Source organism: Garra rufa, chromosome 25 (genome assembly GCF_049309525.1).
Source record: "Garra rufa chromosome 25, GarRuf1.0, whole genome shotgun sequence".
Lineage (NCBI taxonomy): Eukaryota > Metazoa > Chordata > Actinopteri > Cypriniformes > Cyprinidae > Garra > Garra rufa.
This window is the reverse complement of record NC_133385.1, coordinates 9,829,876-9,846,491: the sequence shown is the minus strand read 5'-3', so window position 1 is coordinate 9,846,491 and position 16,616 is coordinate 9,829,876. Positions and strand designations below refer to the sequence as shown.

General features: G+C 33.7%; 1 protein-coding gene across 1 annotated transcript; it reads right to left on the bottom strand.

Moving 5' to 3' along the window:
* Positions 1 to 304: 304 nt before the first annotated feature.
* Positions 305 to 14,965, bottom strand: crabp1a (cellular retinoic acid binding protein 1a). Its single transcript, XM_073832148.1, has 4 exons — positions 14,846 to 14,965; positions 14,569 to 14,747; positions 4,936 to 5,049; positions 305 to 593 (listed from the first exon to the last, which is right to left on the bottom strand). Exons 2-4 carry the CDS (start codon positions 14,734 to 14,736, stop codon positions 543 to 545), a joined length of 333 nt encoding a protein of 110 aa, XP_073688249.1. The 5' UTR covers positions 14,737 to 14,747; positions 14,846 to 14,965; the 3' UTR covers positions 305 to 542.
* Positions 14,966 to 16,616: the final 1,651 nt, after the last annotated feature.

Genomic DNA, 16,616 nt, shown 5'->3' with positions numbered 1-16,616 from the left:
CAGCATCACGTCGCTTAAAGGGTGGAACCGTCTGCTGCTTATCTGCGTCTGCCACCCGCCCGAGTCTGACTGCAGGCCAAAGTCTGTGTCTAATGACACAACAACTGTCTCTCTGCAGAAGACTCATTAGTTCAGCAATGAACCATCTTCTGTTTTTCACTACATTGGATTCTTGAGTAGGTTTTAACTTTGATAGGCTCCTCAGATCAATGTTTTGGTTTCTAGCCTCTTTAAAGCACTAGTACAGTGGAACTTAAAATGATTCTTCTTTAACTCTCCAAAAATATGACACAGAGAGAAACACTGATGTTTGTTTTCATTTTTATTACTGTTTTTGTTTGCAATACACATATCTGTGTCAGAAACGGACAAAGAGAGAGAAACAAACAGAATGACGAATAATGAAATCCCACAATGCACTGCACGGATGCATGTTCACTGACTGACATGCAATGAAGGGCTCTGGTTTTTCTAGACAGAAGGTTTCTCAGGGTGCAGGGCTGTTTGGTTGCATTTTTCATGGTCGCTGTTATCACTTCATCTCATTCTCGTACGTAAATCCTCGTGCAAACCACGTCGTCGGCCCCAAAGATCTGAGAATGAGAGAAAGGAACAAAGGCGTTTTCTCAAATCTCTTGCAGAGATGATCAGCCGAGCGTCTATCCTGCATTATGAAGTAAAGACAATCGGAGCTGTCCGTAATCTCTTTTGTGCTTTATGTTGGACTAAACTAAACAAAGCACATTTATGTTATGGAAATGTGCCCTAGATTCGCAGGGAAACGCCAAAGACAATCAGCGCTGCATTCTGGGATTGTTTTTCTGCAGACGTCGAGCTCTAAACTCACTTAGCAAACCGTGAGAAATGTCAAGCGGCCTGACTGTCAGATTTAAAGTGCGCGGTTCTGATTTGGGTCAAAACCCGCATTTGTTTTGGACAGTTCTTCACATTCCCGTGTTCAGCCTGAATAAGCGTCTGACATTCGCTCTCAGGGGTCGGCCGTCAAGAGCGTCTGTCCTGGAACAGATTCATGACGCTCTTATTTTATTGTTGAATTTGGATCAAGGCCCACGTATGGAGGTTTCTTCAACTATTACCACACTCGGCCCTGTGGACTTTTAGAAAATAAACTCTTTTCACACTCTCACAAGTTCAACTTGTCTTACGATAATGTCCAACAGTGGATATTTATCACAGGAGAGTCTTACTTTTTTCTCTTTCACTCCTCTCAGTTCCATGAACATTTCACACATTATGTATTGGCTTTGAAAGCATTATGTGGTGGAATGACATTTTCAATTTTTTTGGAATAAAATGGGCGACTCTTTTGTATTTCTAAGGCTTATTTCATAGCATGCTTGTCTTGTATCCTGAATAGAAACAAGTTAATGAATTAAAATGATCCAAAAATATTATTTCACTTTTTGCTCTAAACATACACTGGCATTTAAACGTTTGTGGTTAGTAAGATTTTTAAATGCTTTTGAAATAAGTGTCTTCTGGTCCACCAAGGCTGCATTTATTTGATTAAAATGCAGGGAAAAACAATAATTGGCCAAAATATTGTTACAATTTAAAATTAATGTTTTCTATTTTAATGTATTTTGAAGTCAGTGTTGTTTTTGACAACCATCTTAGATTTAGTCTTAGTCTTTTGGACTAAAATGCTTCTTAGTTTTAGTCAAATTTTAGTCACTTCTATATGTGATAGTTTTAGTCCAATTTTAGTCGACGAAAAGTCAAAAAGGTTTTAGTCTAGTTTTAGTCGACAAAAAAAGTCAAAAAGGTTTTAGTCTAGTTTTAGTCAAAAAAAAGGGAAAAAAGTAGTCTTTTAACAAATTAATGTAGGTCAGTAAGTATTTTGCTGTTGGGTAGTGTCACTTATAAGTTCTGAAAATAGCAGATATATAGTTCAACACAATGTGAGCTTCCGGATCGACTATTTTCACCAATAATTACTATAATGAAGGAATGTTTTAGAACATAAAAGACAAAAAAGGAATGCTAAAACGGCTTGCCATACTAGTATAGCAAAGAGTATTTAATGCTAAAACAGCTTGCCATAGCGTCAGATACTTTTTAAGTTTTAATTGGCATGCACAATAAGCGGAAATGTCATGCATTTTAAACGTCTGACGGACCACCCACTAACATTTTCGTCTATTCTCGTCTCGTCAACGAAAACTCACACACGTCTCGTCATGTTTTAGTCATCAACGAGCCAGTTTTATCTCGTCATCGTCTCGTTATCGTCGTGAAAAAAAGTGGCGTCAACGAAATTATTTCGTCATCGTCATCGTTGACGAAAACAACACTGTTTGAAGTTTAATTTATTCCTGTGATTGAAAAGCTGAATTTTCAATGTCACATGATCCTTCAGAAAACATTATAATATGCTGATTTGCTGCTCAAAAAACTTTTCCGCCACTTAATAAAAAATGTAAAAAAGGTAATTGCGATTTTTTGCGAGTTTATTTCTGAGTTTATATCATACAATTCAGAGAAAAAAATCTAAATTAATTGGTTTTATCTCTCAATTCTGACTTTTTCACAATTGTGAGTTTATATCACACAATTTTAAGAAAAAAAGTTAGAATTGTGAGTATATATCTTGCAATTCTACGTTTATTTTTCTCAAGTGTGAGTTATTATCTCGCAATTCTGACTTCATTTTTCACAATTGAGTTTATATCATGCAATTCTGAGAAAACAGTTAGAATTTTGAGTTTATATCTCGCAATTCTGACTTTTCATCTCACAATTCTGACTTCATTTTTCAGTTTATATCGCGTATAATTGCATGTTTTTATTTTACGATTCTGACTTTATCTTTCAAAATTTTGAGTTTATATCATGCAATTCTGAGAAAATATATTTTTGAGTTTATATTAGACAATTTTAAGAAAAAAGTGAGAATTAAGTTTATATCTTGCAATTCTGACTTTATTTTTCACAATTGAGTTTATATCATGCAATTCTGAGAAAATAGTTAGACTTTCGAGTTTTTATATCACAATTCTGTTTATTTTTCACAATTGTGAGTTTTTATCTCGCAATTCCGACTTTTTTTTTACAATTGTGAGTTTATATCAGGCAATTTTGAGAAAAAAGTTATAAAATTACAATTTATTTAGAGTATATATCTTGCAATTCTGAGTTTATTTCTCGCAATTGCGAATTTATATCATGCAATTTTTACTTTATAGCTCGCATTTGCGAGAAAAAAGGTCAGAATTCTGAATTTATTTCTCGCATTGTGAGTTTATATCATATAATTCTAAAAAAAGTTAGAATTGTGAATTTTTATCTTGCAATTCTGAGTTTATTGTTCGCAGCTGTGAGTTTATATCACACAATTCTGAGGAAAAAAAAGTCAAAATTGTGAGTTTTAATCTTGCAGTTCTGACTTTTTCACGATTGTTAGTTTATATAGCAATTTTGATAAAAAAAAAAGTTAGAATTGTGAGTTTATATATGTTACAAAAACGTTTAAAAAATAAGTTCTTTTGAACTTTATGTTCTTCAGAGAATTCTAAAAAGCATGATGTCTACAAAAGTATGAAGTTTATCTTGCATTATTCTACAAAAAGTCAAAGTTGTGTGTTTTTATCTCGTAATTCTGTTTATTTGTCACAATTGCGAGTCTGTATCATGCAGTTCTGAGAAAGAAAAGTCAAAATCACATATTTATCTTACAATTCTGATTTTATTTTTCACAATAGTGAGTTTAAAATGCAATTCTGACAAAAAAAGTTATAATTGTGAGTTTATTTACTGCAAATGTGAGTTTATATCACATAATTTTTAGAAAAAAGTTATAATTGTGAGTTTATATCTCAATTCTAAGTATATTTCTCGCAATTGCGAGATTATATCACACAATTTTGACTTTAAAACTCGCAATTGTGAGTTTATATCTCACAATTCTAAAGAAAAAATGTCAGATTTGTGAAATAAGTTGCAATAACCTTTTTTTATTTTTGAATCAGTGGCAAAAAAGGGCTTTCATACATTTCTCATTATTATCAATGACAATGACAGTTGTGCTGTTTCATTCTTTCGTAGAAACCATGATACATTCTTTTTAGAATTCTTTGAAGAACATACATTTTTAACATTTGTGTAACATTATAAATGTCCACACTGTCATTTTTATGAAATGAATGCATCCTTTAATCCATCCTATATGAATTTCTTAAGATTGTTTTTTTTACTGAACCCAAACTTTTGAACGGTAGTGAATATCAATTACTATTATACATGAATAATCATTTTTAATAGTGTAATATAATAATTTTAGGATGGGTTGTTCATATTTTAGGATCGAAAGTGCAAAACAATCAAATACTTAATAACTAAATCATACAAATCAGGGTTTTAGAGTGGACAGAACTTAGACATTTCCCACATTTTGATAACAGGGTTGAAACTCCACAGAAAATGAACAGAAAGTCCATTTGTAAACTTTAGTTTGACCTCCTAAGCATAACAATCCACATTTTCTTTTTAAAAAAGACATTCATTCCCAAATTATACTTTTTTGTTGCCAAAACTTCATGCGAAGGACTCCCAGAGTGCGAGTCGCATGAGACAGAAGTGAGAAAAGCAGCCTCTCTTCCTCTTAGATCGATTTGCTCCATTAAACATCTCTCTCTCTGTCTTAATGTTAAGCTATATGGAAATAAATCCATAGGCTGTTTCCTGTCTAAAGTCATAAAATATGATCACAGTGATCTCTCATATGAACACTGCCATGTTCAGCCGTGGAGGCTGTAAATTCATGCATCCCCTCCATGTCTGGAGAAGTGAACACCAGAAACGAGTCTTATTTTGCTTTTCAGTCTTTAAACTAGTAGACAAAGCTGTGAGATTGAGTCAGGATTTAGTTTGTTTTGGTTATGAAAGTCTTAGATATGGTGTGTTTGTGTCTCTCACCAGGATCAGTTCGTCTCCACGCAGCTCTCTACTCCAGTATGTAACGGGTCCGTCTTTATCCACCAGCGTCTGTTTGCAGTAGATTTTATTCTCTGTCTCCCACGTGGGCAGACTCTGCAGACCGAAATGTCTTTGTTAATATCTGTAAATATAATTGTTAACTTCTTATGCATCAAAAACTGAATTATTGGTAATCATTGGTAATGGGTCAGTTCATGAGCGTTTCATTCTTGCATCTGACGTGACAAATCTTTTCTTATTATTTACTGTGTTAAAATTATTTTCTACTTAGTAGTACTTTGATATATGATTAAAGATTGCGTATGTGAACATGTAGGGCTGTCTAGGCATTGAAAACAAAACATATAACATTTTAACAAGAGTCTGAATCATTAGAATCAATCTGATCTGATGAATTCAACTCATCGACTCAATTATTTAAATTTGAGAAACAGGTCTAATAATTAAGAACTAATCATTGAGACTCGAATGATTCATTGATTTGACTCAAAAGAATGATTCATTCGTGAATCAGACAAAAAAAAGTGTCATTTTGGAGCTTGACAGTCCCAGTCCCTATTTACTTTCATTATATTTAATTATTAAGGGTGCACAGGATTTTATTCAGAACTTCAGTACTTAAATTTTTTTTAATTATTATAGTTATATAGTTTGGGGACACTCTGAGAAATCTTCAAGAAAAATAATATGTACAGTCAAGCCCGAAATTATTCAGGCTTTATTCAGGTCAGCAATTATAGGAAGCGTTTGATTGCTGTAATAGCCAATAAAGGCTTTTCTATTGATTATTGAGAAGGGTATGAATAATTTTGGACATGCCACTTTTTGTTCAAGTAAATAAAAGATGACTAATATTTTTTCCACAATGATGCCTCTTGTACATCGTCTTATTATCTTTTGGGAGAAGCCTGTGCCATTTCCGGTCAAAAAAAAAACAAAAAAACTTGCTGGTTGAATAAAAATAACTTTAGGTCAGACTTTGGTATGAATAATTTCGGGCTTGACTGTATATAAAATTAAATTACTTTTTTTATTCTACAAAGAAGATTTAAATACAATTTTACATTTATATTATAAATATACTCTGTAAGAAAATCACGATTATTGTGGTAGGTTTTACAAGAAAATACTATTTAGTATTTCTACTTCAATACTAGCCATTTCTAAATGGAAATTAAATTGTTTCGAAGTAATCCTAAACCATTTTTTTTTTCAGTTTAGTATACTGTATAAAATGTATCTTTTTATTAAACATAAAATATAAATATATTCTAAATGATTATTTAAAACAGTAGAAGTCAATGGTATGTTCTCATTGCGACAGCTCAGCTAAAGTTGCTCATTTGGATGTATGTGGAGGCCTCAGATAAATGAACGGTGTCAGAAAACTGCAGCAAAACAGCATCAGCAATCAGACTCCGTTCATATCACCTCTCTGTGCCTGTCTCTCTCTCTAGTCTCTCTCTTTCTCTGTGGCCCCAGGCACTGCCTTTAAACTAATTTATGCAGCTTGATCTAAAATCCCTTTAAAATGAGACACTGTAGAGCGCCCTGACACACTCATTCGTCTCGCTCAGACTAACAAAAACTCTGACACACACACACACACACACACACACACACACACACACACACACACATAAGCATATTCATTTACAATCTTAGCTCAGTGCATTAACCAGAACACAGAATAAAAAACAATGAAGAAATCCACTACTGCTAATCTAGGACTGAAAACCCATATTGATGGAGCATTAATTGATGGTTGTGATAACTTTGGGATGCAATGATATTAATGTATCCGAAAACCCATATTTAGCTTAACTGGAACAGCGTGGCACTGACTGAAATGCACATGATGATCAAATGTACTTCGAATGCACTTTTAAGTGCCTTTGGATGCAAGCATCTGCTAAATTCATAATGTAATTGTATTTGCAGGCAACTAAATCATAAAACCCCGCCAATAAAGAGTGCAATATAAACCAAACATCCCATCATCCCTCTCTCTGTCTGTTTAATGCACTTTATTGGCATGACAAACACTAAGAGTGTACATTTGCATTGTTAAAGCATCTGCAGCTTAGACAATGAGAGTCTGTACAAGTAACAAAGTGAAAATGAAGAAAAACGAACTAATATGAAAAACACAAAGGTTGAAATGAAAGAAAATGACAATAGTATAGTCTGTTCTGCCAAAAAACAAAACCTCTAACAGTGTATTAACTTAGCTTGGCCACCCATCTTTTCTCGCTGTCTCATTTTCTCTCACTGACGGTCGTTTAGTCTCAGCCTTCTGCCCTGTGGCAGGTGAGCGGTCTGTCTCTATAGCAACCGGTCCTGAGAACGGCTGGGTTACTTCGAGTCCCCTGCCTGCTGCTAACGTCTCTGCCCCCCAACGACAACAGGACAACTGAGGTAAATTACGGGCTTACATGTCTTATTTTATAAAATGGCACCATTAGTAATACAATAGAAGACCACAGCGTTTAATAAGTTACATTTATTAAGTCAGTAGACAAATATGTCGTATTGTGTGTTTGTTATTTCGTACAATGTGCGTATTTATGTGCGAAGAAAAACTTTCGTGTACCTTCGTTCCGTCGCCGCTCGCGTTCGTTCTTTCTCTCATGCGCGCGCACACATTCACAGAGCATGCGCGAGATTTTTGAATAGCGAAGCTAGCAAACACAACAAACAGGTGCGTCACAATTCGCCACTAATTTGTGTCGTTTTATATTGTAATCTGAGGTGTGTGTTGACACTGACTGTCCACCTTTTTCTTCCTGTAAGAGTGGGCTCGGCCATCTGTAAATTTTATGGGTCTGGCTTCCATCTCATCTGCGTCCAGCTATTTTTAGCCTACAGCACAGCTCATTTTTCTGCTTTACCATATTGTTTTAATGTGTGATCTTAATTATGAGCGCACTGGTTTGTAGTGCAAACACTTTTACTGTTTACTGCAGTGTTACCGTTGTTATTAGTTAGGGGTTCAAGCGCTTCCATTGTAACCCTATTGTAATTGCTCCTATTGTAATCGATCTTCACATCAAACTGATCGGGCAGACAAAACCGTAAGTCGTAGAGACTTGAAACTTGGAGGGATGGTAGTACTCACACTGCCTACAATGTGACCGAGGCTCACCCCAATCGGCCTGACGGGGGCGCTACAGCTAACAAAAGTACGAAGTAGCACATAACTACTAAACCAACAGTCGCAGGCTCAAGTGTCTTATGTGTTGCGAACTAGTCCTAGGTTTTACGCATGATCGGAACCAAACCAGTGCAGAAAGATTCTCTGGAGAGTGAATATCAATAATTATCAAAAAAGTTGGAACTTTCGACTTGTTCGAAAGAGGAAGGGCAACTTCAGGAAAAATGCAAACTCAGACCACTTATGTCTGAGGTCACGGAAAAAAATATGTAATGTATGTAAAAATGGCTATAACTGTACAACAATTTGTCCTTTCAACATAGAAATTGGTGTGAACGGTCTGGGTCTAAAGTGCCACAAGTGCCTATAAGGACATTTGTGTATCTTAAAAAAAACATTGACTGTTAGACAAGATTAACAGGCCTGTTCAACTCACAGCCCCAAAGGTCAAAAAGAAATTTGAAAGAAATCGGCCACTGGGGGGCAATATTACATGAGTGTAAATTATTGTATGCCGCTTGGTTTTTCCGCACATACGTGCGATATTCATATCATATGATATAACTCCTTATTCCAGACAACTGCACAAACTGGACAAAAACATTGCTGTACAATACTCTGGACTCTCCATGTCAATTATAATCCAAAAAATGTTGCGAGGCTATAACGGGGGTCGTTTAGAAAAGGGGCCGTTCCGAATTTACTCAAAATCCTATTAAGCCTAAAGGAAAAAAAAACTTCAAGAAACGTGGTGAGCATATGCGACAGGTGATACTAAACAAGCATGCAGAGTTTTAGGGAGATTGGACCACAGCTGGCACTATAACAGTCATAAATGTGAAAAACATCATATTTCTGTGGCAAATTACATATATTTTTTTAGAGATAATGTCTTTTTTCATATTTGCTTAAAAGCTCTAAAGCGCTTGAACCCCAGTAATCGCTGCTTGCAGCTATATTTCTTCTCTTTATTTCCCAATAGAGTGTTTTCATGACGCCTCATCAGTCGGCAGTATTGTCGGCACTGAACGTAAACAATGCCACTGAACCAAACAAAACTCGCATATTTAGTTGATTATTGCTGCTAAAAATGGTCAATTATTGTCATATTTTAGGCTGTACTAATCCGTCGTACGAGGAAAAACATTTTAAAGGAACACTCCACTTTTTTTGGAAATAGGCTCATTCTCCAACTCCCCCCGAGTTAATAAGTTGATTTTTACCGTTTTGAAATCCATTCAGCCGTTCTCCTGTTCTGGCGATATCACTTTTAGCATAGCTTATCATAGATCATTGAATCCTATTAGACCAATAGCATTGCGTTCAAAAATGACCAATGAGTTTCGATGTTTGTCCTGTTTAAAACTTTACTCTTCTGTAGTTATATCGTGTGCTAATACCGGCAGAAAATGATTTCGATAACATTAGGAACTACACTTCCATTCCGGTGTAATAGTCAAGGAAGTTTGCTGCTGTAATATAGACACAGCAGGCGGAGTAATATCACGCAGTGCCTGAATTTTGTTCCCAGCTAGGTTAGCATTTGCACATGTGCTGTGTGATATTACTGCGCCTGCTTCAGCCATTTTACGGCAGCAAACTCCCTTGTACTAAACCCGGCAGAAATGCAAAGCTGTGATTTTCTAGGCCGATAAGATTAGGAACTACGCTCCCATTCCAGTGTAATAGTCAAGGAAGTTTCAGGCGCTGCGTGATATTACTCCGCCTGCTGCGTCCATATTACAGCAGCAAACTTCCTTGACTATTACGCCGGAACGGGAGTGTAGTTCCTAATCTTATCGGAAAATCATTTTTCGCCGGTCTTTGTACACGATATAACTACAGAAGAGTCAAGTTTTAAATAGGACAAATATCGAAACTTGTTGGTCATTTTTTAACGCAATGCTATTGGTCTAATAGGATTCAAGGATCTATGCTAAGCTATGCTAAAAGTGATATCGCCAGAACAGGAGAACGGCTGAATGGATTTCAAAACGGTAAAACTCAAATTAATTCTTTGGGGGAGTTGGAGAATGAGTGTTCCTTTAAAATACTAACTGACTGACCAAAACGTGACATAAATGCACGCTAATGAACCAGCAGTCTCACTCATAGGCTTACCTCTGTGCTAAAGAAAAGGGTGGAAATGAATTTGGACATACAAATTGGACATACATTTTAATGTGAGCTAGCTTATTTATATTTATTACTTAAAAACTTGCGAACATTTTACAGAAAAATATGTGCGTGTGAACAGCTGTAAGGAATGAGACCCGTTTTCCAATTATTGTTATTGGAGTATTAATAAATAATTCAGTCAAAAAGCTTGTTGCTCCTCATAGCCAACTCTCATTGAAAATGAACGACTTCTGGTCACTTCATAGCTACATATGTCAGTATGAACATTCCTCAGTTATTCCAATTTAATTTAGAAAGTTGTATGGTGCATGTGTGCAGCTTTGTTGCTTATAATGGTTGTGTTGTAGTAGTTTTGGCATGTTACTTTAGCCATTTACAGTGCAGATGGGGTGTGAGTCGGGCCTGCAGGGATCTGATCTACTGCTCTCAGTAATAATGTGCCCAGCATGAGACAGCACTACCATCTTACACACACACACACACACACACTTGTTTTTATGTCACGATGGAGATTTTATGGTGACTTCTATTGTTGGACATTTAACTAATTGTTTTCTATAGCTATAACCTGGGTTCCATGGATGTTACAGGTTCTTTATGGAACTGTCAACCTCAATAAAGAACCTTTATTTTTAATAGTGTATGCAATTTTCATGGTAGGCTTCATCCATGATGCTCCAGGGGCTGATGGTCAATCAGCTAGCTATTTGGGACATTTATAGATAATGTGTAGGTAGGTCAGAAAGACACACATATATGAATAAATACAGAACACCCACTTGACGATGTCTCCGCTCACAAAATGCTTGAGACAGACAGTTATGTGACTCTCAGGGGCTGCAAGACTCCCAAATAATCCCCCTCCCACTGCTGTCTGTTCCAGAACAAAATGAGGTCAAATCTCTGTCTATACGCCGTCCTTTCGCAATGTCTCTCTGTCTATCTCATGACAAACCCATTTCCATGAAAAAGGAATCTCAGAGTTCAGACTACATTTTTGGGGAAACAATCACTCCGATTATTCTACATCCTTAGATTCAAGATGTCCTTTTTAAAGGATTAGTTCACTTCCAGAATTTACTTACTATAGTGGACTTCAGGGGTGGCCAATGAGTTGAAAGTGCAAATTGCAGATTGAAAGGGCTCTACATCCCAGCTGAGGAATAAGTGTCTTATCTAGTGAAACTATCATTTTCTTTAAAAAAAAAAAAAAAAATTATACACTTTCTAACCACAAATGCTCATCTCACACTAGCTCTGTTGTGTGATCATGTTGGAAAGTTCACAAACGATTAGTTCTTTTGTCTGTGTACTTCAGTTCATAAAGATTGGGTGAGGCGAAAAACTCATTTCCTCCTCCAGGCGTTTGTAAAGAGCGTTTGACTTTCTTTGCATGTTCGCTTTGTAAACACTGGGTTGGTACTTCTGCCTACGTCACGGGTGACCTTTCCAACATCATGTAATGAAGACGCGCATCGCAGAGCTAATTCTAGCCAAGCATTTGTAGTTAAAAAGTGTATTAATAGTAAGCGTTTCACTAGATGAGACCCTTAATCCTCGGCTGGTATCATGTAGAACCCTTTGAAACTGCAATTTGAACCTTCAACCCATTTGCCACAATTAATGTCCACTATATGGAGAAAAATCCTGGAATGTTTTCCTCAAAAACCTTAAATTCTTTGCGACTGAAGAAAGAAAGACATGAATATCTTGGTGAACTTCTCCTTTAAAAGAAAGTGAAGAACATTTTACAAATTCAAAGAACCTTTTGTGGAATGGAAAAGTTCCACGGATGTTCTTCATGGAACCGTCAATGCAAATAAAGAACCTTTATTTTTAAAAGTTTAGATTTTAAAAATTTTTTGAACAACTGTTCAATGAAAGGTTCTTTGGAAAACCAAAAAAGTTTTTTCTATGGCATCACTGCTAAAAAACCCCATTTTGAAACCTTTATGTTTAAGACTGTAGCTGCAACTAGCGACCCTCCTGTCCTTGTCTTATTTTTGGGTTTTCATGTACAAAAACACCCCATAGTTGTTAAAACTCACTCTCTGCTGAGCTTTGCAGTCTGAAACCAGGTTTAGGTTACTCACAATTTGATGACGCCATCATTTTGCTTGGTGAGATGACACTGTTAAGGTCAGTGAAATAAAATCTCTAAAAAAGAGTTTCGCTTCTCGGTTTTTATGGATGAGGTTCTAGATTTTGTGTAGGATGGCTTTTGTGAACGTGAATGGACGGATCGCTAGATCTTCTCGGGTTACAGGGTGGTACTGGACAACAAAAAACTGTGCCTCTGCAAAACATCCGAAGACCCGATTAAGACGATATCGAGAGATTAAGATTCATCTGAAGAGACATTAGAGTAGATGGACAAACTCATGCTGAGGAAATTGATGCTCACATTAGTGGCTAATTTGTGCTGATGGATGCGAGGTGAACTAATGTAAATCTACATAAACGTGTCTGCCGGAGTATCTTCTGAAATCAGAGTCTGTGATGTCCGGGGATATTAGTAGAAAAACAGCGGTTTCCATTAACAGCGTTGTGTGTTACAGGTGCTTGCTGAGCTAGAAATGTTTCTCAGAAGTGTTAATGTTCTCTACAGTCAGTTAAAAACAAGCACAACATCACAACATTCAATTTTGAGGCAAAAAATAAATAAATATTCGAAAAAGCTACAAGTTTACGTGGAAATAAATGAACTACTTGTCCCACAAAAGACAGCCAATTTCTCTACTGTATTGTAATCTAGCTCTATTTTTTTTAACTATCCTTCACTAACTTTCGAAAATGTCAGTAACCATGTAAAGGATAATAACATAGCCTCATCCATATTATTAATTCAGTAAAATTTAATTACAAAAGAAATATCATATACATATGCTATTTTAACTAATGTAAGTATTATGATTATGATTATGAATTATATAAAATATAAAAATAGTAATTCTAATATATTCAGTAAAATTTAAATTAATAAAAAATAATATAAAGTGCTATTTGACAACATGTCAATTAAAAAATGTAAATATATGTAATAAAATAAATTAAAATAAAATGTCATTATATATATATATATATATATATGTGGTGTGTGTGTGTGTGTGTGTGTGTGTTATAAAAAATAATAACATTTTATTTAAGATAAAATTAAATGAAAATACATTTTAAAAATGTAATATATACAGCGCCATTTGAAATTATGTAAATAAGAAATTAAGTAATTAAATTAAATTATATTCAATAAAATAAAATTTCAATAAATTAAAAAATATAATATACAGTGTTATTTGAAATCATGTCAATTAAAAATAAAATTATATTAAATAAAAAAATACAAAAAATTATATATACATGTAATATTGTAAATATTAATGTGTTGGTATTTTTATTTTATTTATTTTAATAAATTGTATGTATGTATGTGTGTGTGTGTGTGTGTGTGTGTGTGTGTGTGTGTGTGTGTGTTATAAAAAATAATAACATTTTATTTAAGATAAAATTAAATGAAAATACATTTTAAAAATGTAATATACAGCACTATTTGAAATTGTCAATTAAAAAATGTACTATTTTAAATTATATTTAATAAAGTTAAATAAAAAACCTTTAAAAATATAATATTCAGCACTATATAAAATTATGAATTAGTTGAAGATGAAATCTATATACCCACAGTATATATATATATATATATATATATATATATATATTTTTTTTTTAATTGTGTGTGTGTGTGTGTGTGTGTGTGTGTGTGTATATATATATATATATTTTTTTTTTGTATATTAATATTTGAAAACATTAAATTCAATATATTCATTTATATTTAAATAAAATAAATTTTTAAAATATAAAATACAGCGCTATTTGAAATTATGAATCCAGTTGAAGAAATCTATATACACACAGTATATATATATATATATATATATATATATATATATATATATATATATATATAATTTAAATTATTATATACATTTTTACTAAATGACAAATATATGATTCATTGGAAATGTATTTATGAAAAATATTAAACAAAGAATTCCATTTTATGGAAATAAATATATTTGTATATTTCTATGGGAAGGATAAGAAAATAATGCAAGCTTAACTCAAACTCAAAATTAGCTGCTCCATGAGTGGCATTTTGTTTTTACTCTTTATCCATCTGTAATTCTGTGGTGTAGTTATCGAACGGCTGTTGTTTATGTGTTCTGGAGCTCAGGTGGTTTTGAAGGGGCTTAGCTGCTCGCTGTGAAGCTCAGCAGGACAGTGTCTCGTCTCTGATGTCAGCCGTCGCTGTGACTCACCTTACATTTCCTGCCGTCCACCGTCTCCTCGTCAAACTCCTCTCCGACGCGAAAGTTGATTTCAGTGGTGCGTACCGTGGTGGAGGTCTTGATGTAGAACTGCTCTCCATCTTGTCGGATCTCCACGTGCGGTTTGGCTGCAGCAGCTCCAGCCACTTTTCGGAGCATAGCGTTCACACCTGGGTTGCAGAGAGTCAAATAATAATGACATTTAAGATCATTAAATTCACTAAACTGTGACCAAAATGCAAAATACAATCGTCAGTGAAGTACATACTTTTAGTGCATTGTGTGAAAAATGCAAATTGTAAAGTTGGAAGGAATGAGAAAAAGCATTCTCTTGTATGTCAAAGCGGAAATACTAAGAAAACCGTCTGCTAGTCTGGACTGTTGTTTTAGCCTCAATACTAATTTAAAATAATTCCAGGCTTGCCGTTCTCTTCAATTATAATGTCCTCCGAAGACTTTGTTTCAATTCTCTGCCATGCAAAACTCCACAAATGCTGGAGGATCCCTCAGGATGGATCTGAGGAATTCTGGGAGTGTTTGAAAAGTTTTCACTCTGGTTTGGACCGTAGCACGGTTTTTATAGAAAGCAGCCAGCGGGTGAGCGAGTTCATCATTTCTTTCTCATTCTGGGTGTTCCTCACTTCATGCTGGTATCCACTTAAGAGAGATTCAGCTTTTATGGTTTAAAACCAGCAACATGTGCGAGAATTTGCCACATTAGGATCAGTTTGCAATCAAAAAACACTGTTGTGCGACTCCTTTGGATCATGCAAAATCAGAAATCTGACAAAATAGTGTAACAGCTTTTAAACCTGTCCAGTGGTAAGAAAAAAAATCTAAATTAGATGTTTTTAACACTTGCTATACTGCGTTTGGTCTCCTAGGAACAAAATAGAGAAGTTTTGCTTAAGAAAACCTAGATATTTTTCATTAAATTCACCTATTTTATTTTATTTTATTTTATATATATATAAACTAGACTGCATTTGCTCTCCTAGGAACAAAATGGAGACATTTTGCGTAAGAAAACATAAATATTTTTATGTTTTATTACATTCTCCTGTTTTTAAATTTTGAATTTTTTGTTTTTAATTTTTTTTACTGTATGTGGATAATTTTGAGTACTATTTGAGACAGTGGTTTTAGTACTTGTAACTTGTTAATTATGTTTTAAGTTGTTTTAGTTTTAGGTAATAACAACACTGTGTCAAAAAGTACTCACAATTAATACAAAAATTAATTACACAACATTTTTTTTTAATTTACGTTTTTTATTAAAAAAAATTAAATATTAAGAAAACCAATAATAGTACAATTTATTATTTACAAAAGCAAAATATAAATTGTAAATATTAATTAAAAAAATTAAAAACTACACTGCGTCTGCTCTTCTAGAAACAAAATTTTGACATTTTGCTTAAGAAAACCTAAACCGTTTTTATTAAATTCTTCTATTTTTAACTTTTTCTCTATACTTTTACTGTATGTGAATAATTTTGTTATTTGTGAGTACTTCTTGAGACAGTGTTTTTATTATTACCTAAAACTGATTAAGTTTTTTTAATAATTCTTTAAAATGAATTATAAAATCAAAACATTTAAACAGAAATTAGAAAATTGAATTAAACTGAATTAAACAAGTTGAAGTACTAAAATGACTAAAAATTAAAATAAAGCTAAAAAGGAATATTTAATTTTTTTTTAAATAATAATTATTTTTATTTTATTTTATTTTATTTAAAGTGGTAAGTATTTAAAAAAAATACTAATAGTACAATTTATTATTTACAAAAACAAAATAGGAATATTTAAATCCTAATAAATAAATTTTAAAAAATACAATGCGTTGCTTTCCTAGGAATAAAATAGACATTTTGCTTTAGAAAATAAATATAATTTTTATGTTATAATACAAAAAAACTACTAATAGTACAATTTATTATTTGCAAAAGCAAAAATGAAATATTTAAATGTTAATTTTAAGAAAATGAAAATGAATAAATGACATTTTCCTTAAGAAAACCTAGACATTTGTTATT